This window comes from Rhinolophus sinicus, linkage group LG05 (assembly GCF_036562045.2).
Source record: "Rhinolophus sinicus isolate RSC01 linkage group LG05, ASM3656204v1, whole genome shotgun sequence".
Taxonomy (NCBI): Eukaryota; Metazoa; Chordata; class Mammalia; order Chiroptera; family Rhinolophidae; genus Rhinolophus; species Rhinolophus sinicus.
Genome location: NC_133755.1, coordinates 181617512 through 181632773, shown reverse-complemented (window position 1 = coordinate 181632773; position 15262 = coordinate 181617512). Strand labels below are relative to the sequence as shown.

Below are 15262 nucleotides of genomic sequence, written 5' to 3'. Positions count from 1 at the left end.
TTCCTTTTTGGATGCTGTTGGCACCCTGTGCATCCTTCTTAGGTCAGTGCTGCTGTGTGGTTTCCAGTTTGCTCCGTGCCTGTTGCTCAGGTTAAGGACACAAGTAGGGCTGAAATCCAGCCCATTCTGTCCTCGGGAAACCACACGTGCTGGCCCGGGTCTGCTTCTGCTGCAGACAAGGGGCTCCTCTTTCTAATTTGCATATCGCAGCATCTGTGAGCCCGTGGTGACCCTCACTGTGGGGACACTGAAATTCTGAAAAGAATACAGAAGTCTGAACATCACCCCAAAGTATATGTGGGCATTTTTTTTAAAAAACAATCAAACATTGTTGACAAGCTTAGAACAAAACACTGAAGCATCCTCCCCCCCCCGCCCCCCCGCTCCGTCTTGCTACCAAGATACAACCACTTCTAAGCCTCTTATTTCTGCTTTTAGGTATTTATTTCCCTTTTCTAAATAATATATTGCTATTTCTTGATGATTTGTTTGTTTTCAGATCAGCTATTGAATGTCTGTCATGAAAGTGAGGATTGAGTTCTCTGGGCAGATGAGGTGAGGTCTGCTTTCCAGCTCTGGGGGCTCTGTGTGCCGCCATCGCCATCACTGGTTACAGTGCTGGCGTCTGTGTAAATGTTCCCCGTGCCTGAGCCGAACACTGTACTTGGACTCCATTTTCTCTCTTGTACAACTTTTATTTTCCCTGCAATTAATATTAACCTCGTTTCTCATGTGCTTAGTTTTTTCAGCTACACTTTGGTGGTTTTTTTTTTTTTTTTAATGCTCTAACAGATCTGTCACAGATAAAAATGCAGTTTTCAAATTTATTCCAAGCCCGTTTAGAGCACTCCGTCTAAACAGTCCATGTCCGTCCCTTGCAGCAGCCCCCCCCCCCCCAGCTCTGCTCCACGTGAAGGGCGCCGCCGGTAGCACACATGTTGTCCCAGTGCTTCTGTTCCCATCATGCCGGGAAGTCCGTTTGCATCTCCCGCTATGTCATGCCTCCCTTTTGCTTGGTTTACACCTACATTTTGGCAGACGACATTATGTAGTGACTTCCTGGGAAAAGAAACTTGGGAGGTAAATATTTTGAAACTGTGTCTGTCTTAGAAGAAACTATAGGGGAAATGCTTCATGACTTTGGATTTGACAATGATTTCTTGCATATGACACAAAAAGCATAGGCAACAAAAGAAAAAGGGGTAAGTTGGACTTCATCAAAATTAAAAACTTTGGTGCATCAAAGGGCACAATTAACAATGTGAAAAGGCAACTCATGGAATGGGAGAAAATATTTGCAAATTATGTATCTGATACGGGATTTATATCCAACTATATAAATCACTCTCACAACTCAACAACAAGAAAAGCAACAACCCAACTAAAACCTGGGCAAAGGACTACAATAGACATTTCTCCAAAGAAGACATACAAATGTTCAAGACGTCCATGAAAAGATGCTCAGCATCACTGAGCATCAGGGAAATACAAACCAAAACCACAATGAGATCCAACTCACTCAGTAGGATGGCAATTATTTTTTAAAAAGAAAGAAAACTAGTGTTGGTGAGGTTGTGGAAATATGGGACCCCTGTGCTTTATGGGTGGGAACGTAAAATGGTGTAGCAGCTGTGGAAATGGTATGGTGGTTCCTCAAAAAATGCAATGTAGAATTCTCCTATGACCCAGCAATCCCACTTCTGGTAAATACTCCAAAAGATGTGGAAGCAGGAGATTGAAGAGGAATCGGACATCTACGCGCATGGCACCGTTCTTCACCACAGTCAAAACGTAGATGCAACCATCAAGGGATGGATGGATAAACACATTATGGTCTAACCGTACCGTGGAATGGTATTCAGCCTTAAAAGGAAGGACATTCTGACACATGCTACAACATGGATCAACCTTGAGCATTATGTTAAGCAAAATAAGGCAGTCGCCAAAGGAAAAATACTGTATGAGTCCACTTACATGAAGTTCCCAGTGTGGTCAAATTCACAGAGACAGAAAGTAGGTGGTGGTTTCCAGGGGCTGGGGGAGGTGGGGTGCGAGTTAGTGTTTCATGGGGACAGAGTTTCAGTTTGGGATGTGGGACTGTTCTGGAGGTGGATGGTAAAATCACACAACGATGTGAATGTACTTAACACCACAGAACCAAACACTTTTAAATGGTCAAAGTGGTAAATGTAATGTTATGTATGTTTCACCATGCCTTAAAAAAATGCGGAATAGTCATTACAAAGCAAAGATGTTGGTGTATGGTATTTCATTTTATTTGGACATTCAAAACCATCATGAGCGCTTCCGCCCTCTTACTTTTCTTCAACGGCAATGTCTTTGTCTTCACCCATCTCTTCCTTTTCCCTAAGCATAAAGGAGAACTGTCTCCCGTCCTTCCCTGCGGGGCAGCACTCTTAACCCTTCATCCACTTCCCTGGCAGCGGCCGGGCTCGGAACCCTGGCTGGTCTTGTCCGTAAGCGTCAGTCTCCGTCACAGCGGCTACTTGCTCCCTTCCTGAGCCCGTGCTCGGCTCCGTTAGCCTGTGGCGGCCTCCTCCAGCATGCTGTCCCCAGAGGCTCATCCGGCTCTCTGCTCTGCACCTCCAAACGTTGTCCTGGCCGTTCTTCTTAAACTGACTCCCACCGCGCGCGCGCACACACACACACACACACACATACACACACATACACACACGCACTATTCCGACTGCTCTCCCAGAGCGCCAACCTGTCAGTCTGTGAACCCCGCATCTTTTTCTCGGCACATTCCTCTGAAACCTGCTGACAGCAAACGATAGCATTGCTTCTACCTTCCTCATACAAGGCGTTGCCGCCTGCACACCAGCCCCCCTCCCTGGGAGCCCCGGTGGCTCGCTCTCTGCCTTGCTCTGCTGTATGCGTGAATATTTTCAGAGAACAGAAGGGAAGGAAGGAGCTTCTACAAAGCAATCGCACTAGGAATTTCACAAACCAAATCAATAGTAAATAGTTTGTGCATGTTGCAGTTGTGGAAATTCATAATGCAGGCCTCAGTGCCAAATGTCAGGAGGCCCCTGACCCAGGCTGAGACCGGGCCTGTGCCTGGATACCTGGGGTGTCAGCGGGCTGGCCCAGAGAAGGACTCAGTGGTCTCTGTGAGGACACTTGTGTTCCCATTGCTTGTCCTCCGCATGGGACCCTGCTCTGTGGTCCAGGCCCCAGTGGGGTGGGGGGCTTTCTGTGGTAAACGAGCCTGTACCTAATATGACATTGAATCCCAGGCATGCTGCATAGAAGAAAGGGAAACATAACTGCTTGGCAGAACAGCATAAGGCTGGGAGAGAGCAGCTTGCAGTAGGAAGCTGTGTGGTTCCACAGCAGAGGACACAGGTGCTGGGAAGTAGGACGGAGCCCCACACCTGTCAGAGCACAGCGGCCACAGGACGGGCGCTGCCGGCTGTGTTGCTGTGATCTGATAGTCAGTCGGCTGCTCTGCGGCAGGCAGCTGCATTCCTTCCTCTTTCCTGGGCCTCTAGCCATCTGCTGGGTCTTCCCTACCCCCGACCCCTCACTGAAACGCTGAAGGAGACTTTGTGGACGGGTGTGCACGTGAGTGTGTGTGAGTGTGAGTGTGTGTGTGTTCCTCTCCACCTCCCCACACTCTCCTTCTCCCCTGCCCTCCCCTGGAATCTTTTATTTCTCTACAGGTTGCTTTTCCTTCAGGAAAACATGGTCTTGTCATTGGCCCCAAATGCAACATTCCTGGAACCTTCCAAGTGGTGGATTTGGGGGGAAAATGTCTAAATATAAGATTGGCTCAAATTTAGATGATGGTCATCTGACGCACACGCAGGTTCTGGTGGCCGACTTTTAGCGCAAGAGCCAAGTGTGGTTCTAGGGTGAATGTTTCTGGTCTTAGCACCTCAACACTTTGAAATCCTGGTTTTCATCCGTATGAAAAATGGTTGCTAATCTTAGAAACCTGTGTAACCTGTCTGTCTCTAAACCTCAGCTGGTTGTAGATGAATAAGGGCACAGTATCGGTGACGGCACATAAACCCCACGCAAGTGTCACCAGCTTCCAGCCCCACAGGCTCACCGAGGGGCCCCGTCCACTCTCCCTCTGCCAGCATCTGGGCGGCCAGCCTCTGTGGTGGCCCCTCCCCCAGCCCTGTCCACACCTGGGCTCCTGCCAAGGGCAGACCCACCCTGTGAGGTCCCCCGAAGCCCCCAGTTCACACAGAGCCTGCCTGCTCACCAGAGCTTTGCAAAATGGGAAGGAGAGCAAACGCCCGAGGGCATCCACTCTCCACGGTCCTGGGTGGGGCATCCCAGAGCCCCTGAGCAGAACCTTCTGGGTTCACACACATTCTTTTGTGCCCCTGCACTGAGAGGAGTTCACAGCCGGCAGTCACTTTATATGCAGAACAAGCCGGCCCTCCACCCTCAGACTCTGGGCAGACTCCAGTCTCCTGAATGTGTGAATCAACAGATTTCCCTCTAGGGCCCCAAAGAGTCCCTTTGTGATTCGGTTCCTGTTCCCCTGGTCTTACAACAGGCCCCCTGCTGATCACCCCTGGGGTGTAGATGAAAACTGCCAGACACACTCACACATCATGTGTCACAAAAATGCACTTGAGACCCACAGGTCTGACAAGGCAGACACAGTTCCTGGGTTGCTCTGAAGCGCTTTGTAGCTCAGCTGAACGTAGGTCAGGGCTGCACTGGACAAGCCTGCGAGTCCAGCCTTCACCCTCACCCCCCCACAGGCCTTCATCTCAGCACCCACCCACCCCCACACACACTCACGGCCCCACATCTGAGGTCTGGCTGGAGGTGCCAGCGAGTGCAGCTGACTTGCAAACCCCTTAGGAGGTCTGCCAAGTGAAGTCACTCCTACAGCCCCTCCGTGAACAGCACTCAGGGTCCCGACATGGCCTGAGGGTGGGTGCTCTGCCCGGTACAGCTCTGACTCCGCAGCTCAGAGCTGTAATTGGGTGGGTTTGTGTGTGTGCACCCACATCAAGGGTCAGTGGAGCCCGGGTCACACCTACTCCATAAAGGATTGCTCTGTGATCGGAGACTCCAGGGGGTGCCCCGCTGCCCATGACGAGGGGGCATTTCAGCAGTCATTGACACTGATACATGTCTCGTTGTTCTCTCCAGCCAGCTGCCTTCCCTTCACACTTCAGAGTGGAAGCAAAGGACCTGCTTTGCTGACACTGAGAAGCAGGACAGACACCCGGGAGCAGATGAGCAATGACCCTGCAGAAAGCAACCTGGACTCCTGCAACGCAACAGGTACCAAGGAGCTGCTGGTGGGACCCTCCGTCCCCTGAGACTATCCCTGCCCTTCTCCCACTTTCTCTCCTCCTTCTGAGCAGGGCCTGGTGGACAAGTGGGCAAGACCACTGTCCGTGGCGGGGAAAGCCGTGGGGATGCTTGGTGCTAGAGCAGTGTTTGGAATGTAGAGGCGGCCTTGCCTGAGTTCTGGAAGACACCTGTATGCTTTTTCTCCTTTTATTTACTGAAGATTTTCTATTTTTGAGGATTTGTTTGACCGATATACATCCTTTTTACCTTTTGCAGTTTTTGAAGTTAGGTCTGACACTGATTAACACCACCGCCAAATGAGTCATTTAATGTCACAGTGAAGAATAACAGCCCTAATCACCACCAAACAGTGCGTTTCTTGTATATGATGGCTTTTATCGCTGAACAAAGTATCTACCGTGTTTCCCCAAAAATAAGACCTAGCTGGACAATCAGCTGAAGAACATCTTTTGGAGCAAAAATTAATATAAGACCTGGTCTTATATTACAGTAAAATACGATTGGGTCTTGTATTACTTTTTGCTCCAAAAGACACATTAGAGATGATTGTCGACCTAGGTCTTATTTTCGGGGAAACACGGTAGCAAAAAGTTCTTGATTTATTTGAAATTTTTCGTGGAAGGGGACTATTAGAACTTTGGAACCAAAGTTTCTAAAATATGAAAACAGATGTGCTTTTCTCTGTTTCTAGCACAGAGAAGGCGGTGGCCGTCTTTAGAAGTGACCACTTTGTATGTTTAGGCATGTTTAAAATAGCAAAACCGTGACAACTTCTCAGTTGTCTGTTTCTGTGTATTCATTGAAACCCAGGGGACTTTGTGCAGAGCCAGTGGAGGACTCTGTGTAGCTGGGGTGCTTCTCGAAGGGCGATGCCCATTCATTCCTCTGTGAATAGTATGTAGCCCCTGCCATATGCAGGTTTCACTCTGAGACCCGGGAACCCAATTAGGACCAAGATACGGTCCCTGTCTCCACGGGTGCATGTCCCAGCTGGGGAATAGAGAACACAGAAGCCAGAAGATGTCGGTACCATTTTGAAGACACAGTTGGCGGTTCTTGCTGATAGATTGGAGGGAAGTGCAAGGAAGGAGAGAAAAGGAACATTCCTAGCTGGCTGTTTCGTTTGGTCTATTTGCTGTGATGGGTGAGCAGGGAAGATGTAGGTTTGTGGAGCGGGAGCACTGAGGGCCGTGCTTCGGGCGTGTTGAGTGAGGAGCCTGTAGATCGATGTCCGAATGATGCAGAGTGACAGTGGATGGTGGGATTCTGTGCCGCGGTGTGGGAGGAGCTGAGGGAGGCAGAAGACGATGTACATACGGTGCTCGAGATCTGGTGGAGATCGCCTAGGGACAGCAGTGGCATGAGCAGCCGGGGACTGAGCCCGCCGCACTTAGAATTCATTTCAGGAAGTGGAGATGCACCAGCAAGGTGAGAGGAAGGAGGGGACCAGGTGTCTGGTGGCCCAGAAACCAAGAGGAGGAAGCATTTCCAGGAGAAAGTGAGCAAGTGTGATGAGCGCATCGGGGAAGTGAAGATGGGACTGGGCAATGTGGGTCGGACCTCGACGAGGGCTGGTGAGGCAGGCGCAGGCGGAGAGCCTGGCAGAGACGTTCCCGGACAGGGTCCAGAGAAGGGTGGAGGCAGCGAGTGTCGAGAACGCTTCCTGTGAGTATCGTTTCATAGAACAACGAAGTGGGACAGTAGCTGGCAGTGGTGGTTGGCGTCAAGAGGGTTTGTTTATTCTTTAATACGGGGCAGGGCAGATTGGCTGAACCCCAGTAGCAGCAAAGGGGACCACCTTACAGCCAGGTGGAGACTGGCTTGTCTGGCCAAGGATCAAGAGGAAACTCAGTATGTTTCTTTTCAGCCTTGATCACGGGCCAAGCCTCTTTATCATCCATTCGAGAGAACTTAAAGGAAAAAGGACCCCAGGAAGCTGCCGGCAGACAGACACACATGCGCGCGCGCACACACACACACGTACACATTCAATTCCAATGTCAGATTCAATTCCAGTGTGGAAATCAATAATAACGTCCTTACTTCATTGGGTAGCCACTTGCCCTGTGTAGCTATTGTAATTTAAGTGCATTAATTTTCAGTGAATTTAAAATTCAGTTTGTGCATCACACCGCCACGTCTCAGGGCTCCGTAGCCGCACGCAGGGGTGGCCGCTTGTGGAAGCCCACAGAAGTAGACTGTTTGCACCGCCACATTCTCCTGGGTAGTGCCGCTCTGAATCTTCAAGGAAAGCATATTTTTAAAGAAAGATTAGCATGGGAGAAGAGATGTTTGTTGGAGAAGGGAACAAAGTAAATGTAGGAGCGATTTGAATAAAATCCTGAAAAAGTGTAAGAGAAACATGGTGAGGGCAAGACCACGTCTCTGAAGTGCTGGGAAACCCTGAATTGTAGGTTGCCGGTGAGAACCAGGGACATAAGGGCCAAGTGGACAGCTACTAGCCAGGGCTGAACGTGAGAGGAAAACAACTGAGCCAGAACACAGTAAAGATACCATAAACGAAACTCCAACAATTATAATTCCAAATTTTGTTTGTATTACAATTCAATTCTTAGTAACCCAACACAGGAGTCCCCTGAAACCGAGTGGACTCATTTCCAGAGGCACTTTCCACCCCCTCCACCCCCACACATGTCCTGAATGGTGGGCTTATGAGCACCTTCAGGTGTGAGTTCTGAGGCTAAAAGACGCTGCTGCCAGAAAGATGGAAGGCCGCGAGGGAGGTGGGTCTTTGCGTCTCAGTTCAATGATCTGGTTGGGACCCCATTAGGAGGGGCCCTGACTGGAGACTGAGGACCCCGAGACCTGGCTCTGAGCAGGGAGGAGGGGCCCATGCCAGCCCCATTTGGAGTTGGGCCAGTCCAGGGCTGGGCACATGTCAGCGGCAGCAGCCTGGCTCAAGGTTCAGGGACCAAAACGTGGCATTTGATGATTACTGTTAGCACCCTTTTAGCTACATTTGGGGTCAAGTAGGATTTTCTGGGCGTCCCCCAGGAGTTCCCACAGTTTTAAGATTACTGTTTCCATGGGGAAATATTTTCTGTTTTAAACAACTGATGTTGAACACACTTTGGATTGCAACTTTTGTATGGTAACACCCCCTAGATCGGATTGCAGGCTTCAGGTTTTCCAGAGACGTAAGTAAATTCGAAACCACTTACTCTGATAGGAATAGCTCTGGGCTTAAGGCAAAGAAAAATAGTTCATCTTCTGAAAAATCTGCTCTTCTCTGAATGACACCATGAAAAATTGTTATTCACAAGTCTTTTTCTCCCTAAAATCTAGATGATCAATGAAAATGAGATTTTAGTATTTTCCAACACTGGTTCCCAAAGGATCCTTTTCTCAGGTAATCTGAATTAATGAGTAGGTTTTCCACTTGGCTGCTGGGAAGCTCCCAGCAAAGTGTACTGACTGAATCACAGTCTTTGAGTTTTAATGGAGAGAAGTGTGAACACTGAGGCTGAATATTCAGGATGGGGGTGTGGGGGGCAGGGCAGGGGGAAGGGATAGTGGCTGGGACTCTCGTCCCGTCCATGCCTTTATCTGTGTCACATCAGCAACTGGACTTACTAATTAGCTTACATGATAGCAGACAGCTCCCGTATGCATATATCAGAACACTCATTTACTGATTTACACTGATAACAATCCCTTTCCGGTAACCAGAATTCCCTGTCCCGGATCCACGGAAAACTCCTTCCTGATAGTGAGATATCTGGGACGTCAACACAGTAGTTGGGTTGGCGGAGGGAACATAGAATTAAAGCAAAGGGAAATAAATACTATGAAGGATGCTTCATCCAGACAACAGTAACGTCACTGAAAGACTTGTGGTCCAGTCGAGGACGTTTTTCTGGTGACAAGGATGCTTCTGCTTTGCAGACTATCTTCTCCCGCTCTGCAGAGCCTGGCGTCGCTAATGTGTGCTTTTCCGAAAGCACTGCACCACATCCGTCAGCCCTGTGCCTCGTCCTGGGTGTTTGTACCAACGATGGTGTTAGGACCCGTAGCAGGACCCGCTCGCCCTACTCAGAGGACAAACACGGCCTTTCCCTCCTAGTTCTCAGAGGACCCTGGCGCTGTCCACACCTCCTTCTCTCTTGTCGTGCCTGTGTCATTGTAAGCAATCGCAGGTGTTTTTGGAAGGAGGGGACAATTTGCATTTTGAATGTAAATCAATAAAATTTGCACTATTTCAATGAAGACTTCCTCATCAGCAAATGATTGCTTTAGTTATCGTCTAAACAGAGCATAGGCAATGGTCATTTTTTAAAGTTATGGCATCTTACTTAAAAATAGACTCCATATTTTGCCTTTCATCAAAATTATCTATTACCTAAATTATAATAGCCATCTCATATCTCAAGAGAAATAAAACCAAAAGCTGTGTATGAATAATTTTCAGCTGAAGGTCTACTTATAGTCAGTTTTATTTGATGTACCATGATTATGTTACGTCAAATTATTTGAACAATATCTTGGACTCATGGAATCTTCCTTACCACCCCAAGAAGTAGTTTTTGAAGACCGATTCTGCACAGAGGACCATACTGGGTGACATGGGGATCATAATGAAGTTCCAAAGATTACAAGAACTCCTAGGTCCTGTCCCCCTGGGTCCTGTCCCCCTGGGCACCATCTTGGGAACTGTGGGGTGGGCCCCTGCGGCTGGGTGCTTGGCAGGCAGCTCCAGTATTCTGCGAAAGACTGCAGAGAGAGCCACCTGCTATGGGCTCAAGGTCTATGCCCTTTGAGAAGGGCACCAAGGACAGTGGGGTCTGCAGTGACAAGGGGATGACTCTAAAAGCAGATAATCTGAAGGGTAGAGACGGAAACGGATTGGACTGCAGAATACGGGAAAACCATGGATATATACCCGAGTTGGGTATTTGGCTGTGGACCTTTATCAGCTGGTCAGATGATAGAGTTCATCGGTTACATTTCTCTAAGGTACGACTTTCTGCTTTGCCTTGACCAAAAGCATAAGATGGTCGAGTATATAACAGGACAGGTTTTTTTTTTTTTTTTTTTAAACTGTTTGGTTTCCCATTTCTTGGTGTGTTGGTTTTAGTCTCTCACTCTTCTCATATAGATTGACAAAAAGAGATATTTCCTGTTCAGTGAAACCTGCTCAGAACACCCAATCAACAGGATTTCTGCTGTTGATCAAATCTCATTGATTCTTTGTTCCCCTCTTTAAGGGTCGGCAGGTTGGCAGGTGTGATGGGAAGGATAGAAATGCCCCTGAGGGACGTGGGTGGTCACAGATAGGATGATAATAATGTAACTGTCTGTGGACTCCTCTCGGAAAGGACTCCATACAAGAAAGCCAAGGTGACAGGGATGTGTCCATCCATGTGGCCTCTTTGCACTTGTCCTGGCCACATACACCCCTTAAGGGACTGAGCTGGTGGCACTGGCAGCGTGTAGCTTCAGTGGCTGCCCTGTGTTCTCACTCCCTTTCCTTCCTGATCATCGTGCTGCCTGTTGTTGACGGAGCTTGCGTGGCCCCTCCAAAGCGGCTGCCATTGTGTGCATCTGTTCATCTGGGAGTGGGTATTGTTCGAGGACCAGAGCCAACAACGCCCGCTGTGTTTGCTGGCCCACAGCCTGCGAACTGGAGCCTTCTCCCAAACGTATACAGAATTTCCCTGTTGGGGACAACATATTGTGTGCGACGCTACTGTGACAGAGTTTACTCCCTCCTTGGTGAGCGTGTGTGAATATGTTTGGGTGTGTGTAAAAGAAAATGCTCGAAGCTGTGTGCATCCGATTGTCCCATCCATTCCTGGTGATCTAATTTTGTGGCTTGTGAAGTCACATCCTTACTACTGTGGGACTGGCCACCAACACTCTTCCTTAGAGAACTTCAAGGGATTTGAAAATGAGGAGAGACCGGCTGGCTGGGCCTCTGTTGACTCCTCAGACCCCATGTCATCCTACAGCCATCGGTGAGGGGCCGTCCTACAGCCGTCAGTGGGGGGCCGTCCTACAGCCGTCAGTGGGGGGCCGTCCTACAGCCGTTGATGAGGGTCAGGGAGCAGGAGCACCAGAGGGAGGGGCAGGGCAGTTGCTGGGAAGGCGTCTGGTTCGAAGGCACAGGATGGAGACAGATGAGACGTTCCATGTAAGGTCAGGTCACAGTTTATTGCTTTTGGCCTCAGACCAAGTTTTACAGAGCAAACAGTAGAGTATGGCATGCATGATTTCTGGAGTAAGTCAGCATATTGGACAGAGTTTCTGAGCTTTTAAACGTGTGGTGTTTCTCATCTGCGTTCTCAGAAGACATCCAGCCTCAGATGGATGTCCAAACTCCTTTAACTTCGTGTCTGTGACAGCTTTGGAACTCACTTTTGAAAGCTTTGCGCTGATACACAATCTGCACTATGCCTTGTCTTCCTTTGGGCCTCATGAAGGGAGAATTGAATCAATGTGCGAGTGACAAAAGACAACCTCCGGTTATGTGTGACCTTTCTGCTGTTTGTTTGCTTTTACCTGCAAAACCTTGTTATGGCTCTCAAACCTGGTGAAATGACCCACATTTTGTCCGATTCCGATTCCCTGAATCTGGCTGAGGATGAAGCATCAATTGCATCAGCCAACATCCCGACGGCAGAGAACCCGTGATGGCCCTTCAGACAGAAGGCGGCCACCACAGGCTGCCTGGACAGTGTGACTGCAAAGCATGAATTACACCATGAGGCTCAGGGAATGGCTGCAGTTCTGTCTGATTAGAAATGATGATTTGCAAGACTGCAAACAATCCAAGAACCTGGCCTCGGCAACACAACACAGCCTTTCCTTCTCCAAAGTGAGTTTTTCGGGAAGTGGAATGTGTGTGCTTCTAAAAGACGCCACCTCGTTTGATTACATTGCATTTCCGGGTACATGGGAGGCTGAAGAGTGGCAGGTATTTTGGCTACCAAAGGTCACCACGCAGGGCTGTCATCAGTTGGCTGACTCAGTCTCCCACCTTCCCCAGGCGAGCCCTACTTCTGCGAGTTCCATCTGTGCAGTGAGACTGTCAGAGCCCTTATGTTCACTGGTTCTAGTGCCGTTTAGGTGATGAGAGATTCCTGGAGGGGCTGTGGGACGGTGTTGCTCAGGGTCTGCAAACCTAGCTTCCTCTGGGCGAAAGGCTGGCCGCCAGCTCCGGGAACTCATGCATGACTGATGGTGACTGCTTGTCCTGTGTCTCGCTCTTTGGAATTTTGTGATGCTTGTCAACACATTCAGAGGTGTGCCACATGCTGTCACTCTCCCACAGCAAATTAGTTGGTCTAACAGCCCACTTCTTGACATTCACATAGGTTTCTGAAATGGTACTGAAGATTCCCCTCTTTTTTGCCAAGGCTGTATGCACACGTGTCCCCAGAAGGGCAGGGCTGTCCCGGTTAAGAGCTGGTGGCTAGGGAAGCTGCCAGCCCACGTGCCAGTGATTAGAATGAGGCCCTTCGGGTCGGTGTGAGGTCTGCGCTCAGGCAGAAAGCCCATTGACGTCAGCACCTGGGAGCACAGTCTGCTTCATTGTAAGTTAAAAGTAGTCACTGTCAGAGGAAACAGAGAAAGGGCAGGGTGTTTTTAGAAAGGTACATCTTAAAACTGTACCTGTTCTCTGCTTTTGTACTGATTACACACAGAGCTTGTCCTTGGGCAGATTCAGTGTTCTGAGTTCACCCGACCCTGACTGTGACCGGAGGAAGCTCCAACCCATCAGGGCCTCAAGCATGGCTTACACTTGAAGGACAGTATCAGGCCACTGGGCACAGCTGGTCTGGCCTGGCCCCCCCGCGCCTCACCCTCCATCCCCCCCCCTTGCTCTCCAGCCCCCACCCTCACCCTCCTGCCCCCTCACCCTCCTGCCCCCTGCCTCACCATCCTGCCCCTCCTCACCCTCCTGCCCCTCCTCACCCTCCTGCCCCCTCCTCACCCTCCTGCCCCCACCCTCACCCTCCTGTCCCTCACCCTCCTGCCCCCACCCTCACCCTCCTGTCCCCTCACCCTCCTGCCCCCACCTCACCCTCCTGTCCCCTCACCCTCCTGCCCCCACCCTCACCCTCCTGCCCCTCCTCACCCTCCTGCCCCCACCCTCACCCTCCTGTCCCCTCACCCTCCTGCCCCCACCCTCACCCTCCTGCCCCACCCTCACCCTCCTGCCCCCACCCTCACCCTCCTGCCCCCAACCTCACCCTCCTGCTCCCCTCACCCTCCTGCCCCCTCCTCACCCTCCTGCCCCCTGCCTCACCCTCCTGCTCCCCCGTCTCACCCTCCTGCCCTCTCCGCCTGCACCTGAGCCCAAGTACTCATGGCCAGAAGGCTCCCAGTCCCCCCAAAGCATCTCTGTACAGCATGTGGGGGTCTCTCCACCTGTAGAATTCCTCTCCCCTAGCTTCTCTAGCAGTCGTTCTTCAAGACCAGCCTCCAGACCATGAAGTCTTGCCTGACCCCCTCCAAACACACACACGCACACACACGTACATGCACACATGTATGTACACACATGCACACACGTGCACATATGCACACATGTGCGCGCACACACACAAATGCACACGAAGGTACATCACTCTCCCCTCCAACACCAAGACATCTTACATCTCTTGGTATTCTACAGCCATTTATGTCTCCTTCCCCTCCAGACTCCTTCGTAGTGGCAGACATCATCTTATTTGCCTGTCCCCAGCCCCTTGCTCAATGCGGGTGCACGTTAGAGTCCACAGAACCAGTTTTGTGGCATCAGGACACGGTGTAGCCCCAGCCTGAGTGAGCACACACTCACAGAGCTCTGCCCAGCAAGTCCCAAGGGCAGTGAGCTGTCGTGGTGTGGTCTTTCTGGTTCTGCACACACCCGGAGGAACGGGAGACGCACGTGCGGGGTCACAGAGCCACACAGGATGGAGCGGGGCCCGACAGTGGGTCTCCGTCAAGTGCCCCGTTTCCCAGCATCCACTGCAGGCAGCTGAAGTTGGGCCTGTGTTTGAACAAACTGTACTCCCTCATCCGTCTGCACCACAGTGGGTGCTTTGTAACGAACGCTTATTCTCCACGTACAAGGCATTGAACTGGCTTCCTATCACCCACGGGCATGGAAGAATTTCAAATTACAAGTAGGCCCTCTGTCTCTGGTGTCCAGACATAGTAAGCTGAATACCCTAGTTTCCCAACCTGTGCCAACCACCTTGCATCCATGAACACTTCATGTCTCACGTTCTCTCCTCATACCTACCTGTAAAATCATCAGCGCAGCGACCTCATCCTCTCAGGGACAGTCATGTAATCGAAAGCAGGAACCTTTTCCCCAAAGGTCCTCCTAGGGGTACAGAGAACCTAGTATGTTGCATACTTTAAATGTTGTTTTGGAATCAAAGATAAGCTGATGATGAACTAATTCCTGCGATGGCACACTTGGAAAATACTCTTTCTACAGGCCCTTGGGAGACAGAATTTCATTCTCAGTGCGGTGAACCCTAAGCGTTATCCTTATAAAACTAGGCATAAAACTGCACAGAATGTCGTCTGTGGCAAAAGTTCATTTAAATTCAAATCTGACTATTTAATTCTCTCCTATTCCGAATCTACGCAATATATTGGGTGGGTGACAAATGGCATTCTAATTTTTTTTCTTCAAATTTTCTTATATTCCATATGATGTTATCTGCAAAAAGGAAAAGACATGCTGTGTATGTGCTAATGTCAGAAGCCACAAAGTGAAGTGATAATTTATGAAAGCTTTCTTGACGTATAATTCACCCATTGAAGCATGTAATTTTGTGATTTTTGGCATATTCATAGATGTGTGCAACCGTCAGCACAGCCAATTTCAGAATATTTTCATCACTGTAAAAATGAGCGTCATGCCCTTGAGCTCTCTCTCTGTCTGCCACCTCGCCCCCTCCCCCTCCCACTCAAAGCAATCTTTAAC

General features: G+C 49.8%; 1 protein-coding gene across 3 annotated transcripts in view; it reads left to right on the top strand.

Moving 5' to 3' along the window:
• PDE10A (phosphodiesterase 10A) overlaps window positions 1-15262 on the top strand; it is a 475662-nt gene that overhangs the window by 189361 nt on the left and 271039 nt on the right. For 2 of the 3 annotated variants that reach the window (XM_074333806.1, XM_074333805.1), the window contains exon 2: window positions 5149-5283. In XM_074333806.1, coding sequence (XP_074189907.1) covers window positions 5235-5283 — 49 coding nt within the window. In that variant the 5' untranslated portion in view covers window positions 5149-5234. The remainder of the gene's footprint in view (window positions 1-5148; window positions 5284-15262) is intronic. The other variant, XM_074333807.1, reaches the window with a different exon arrangement.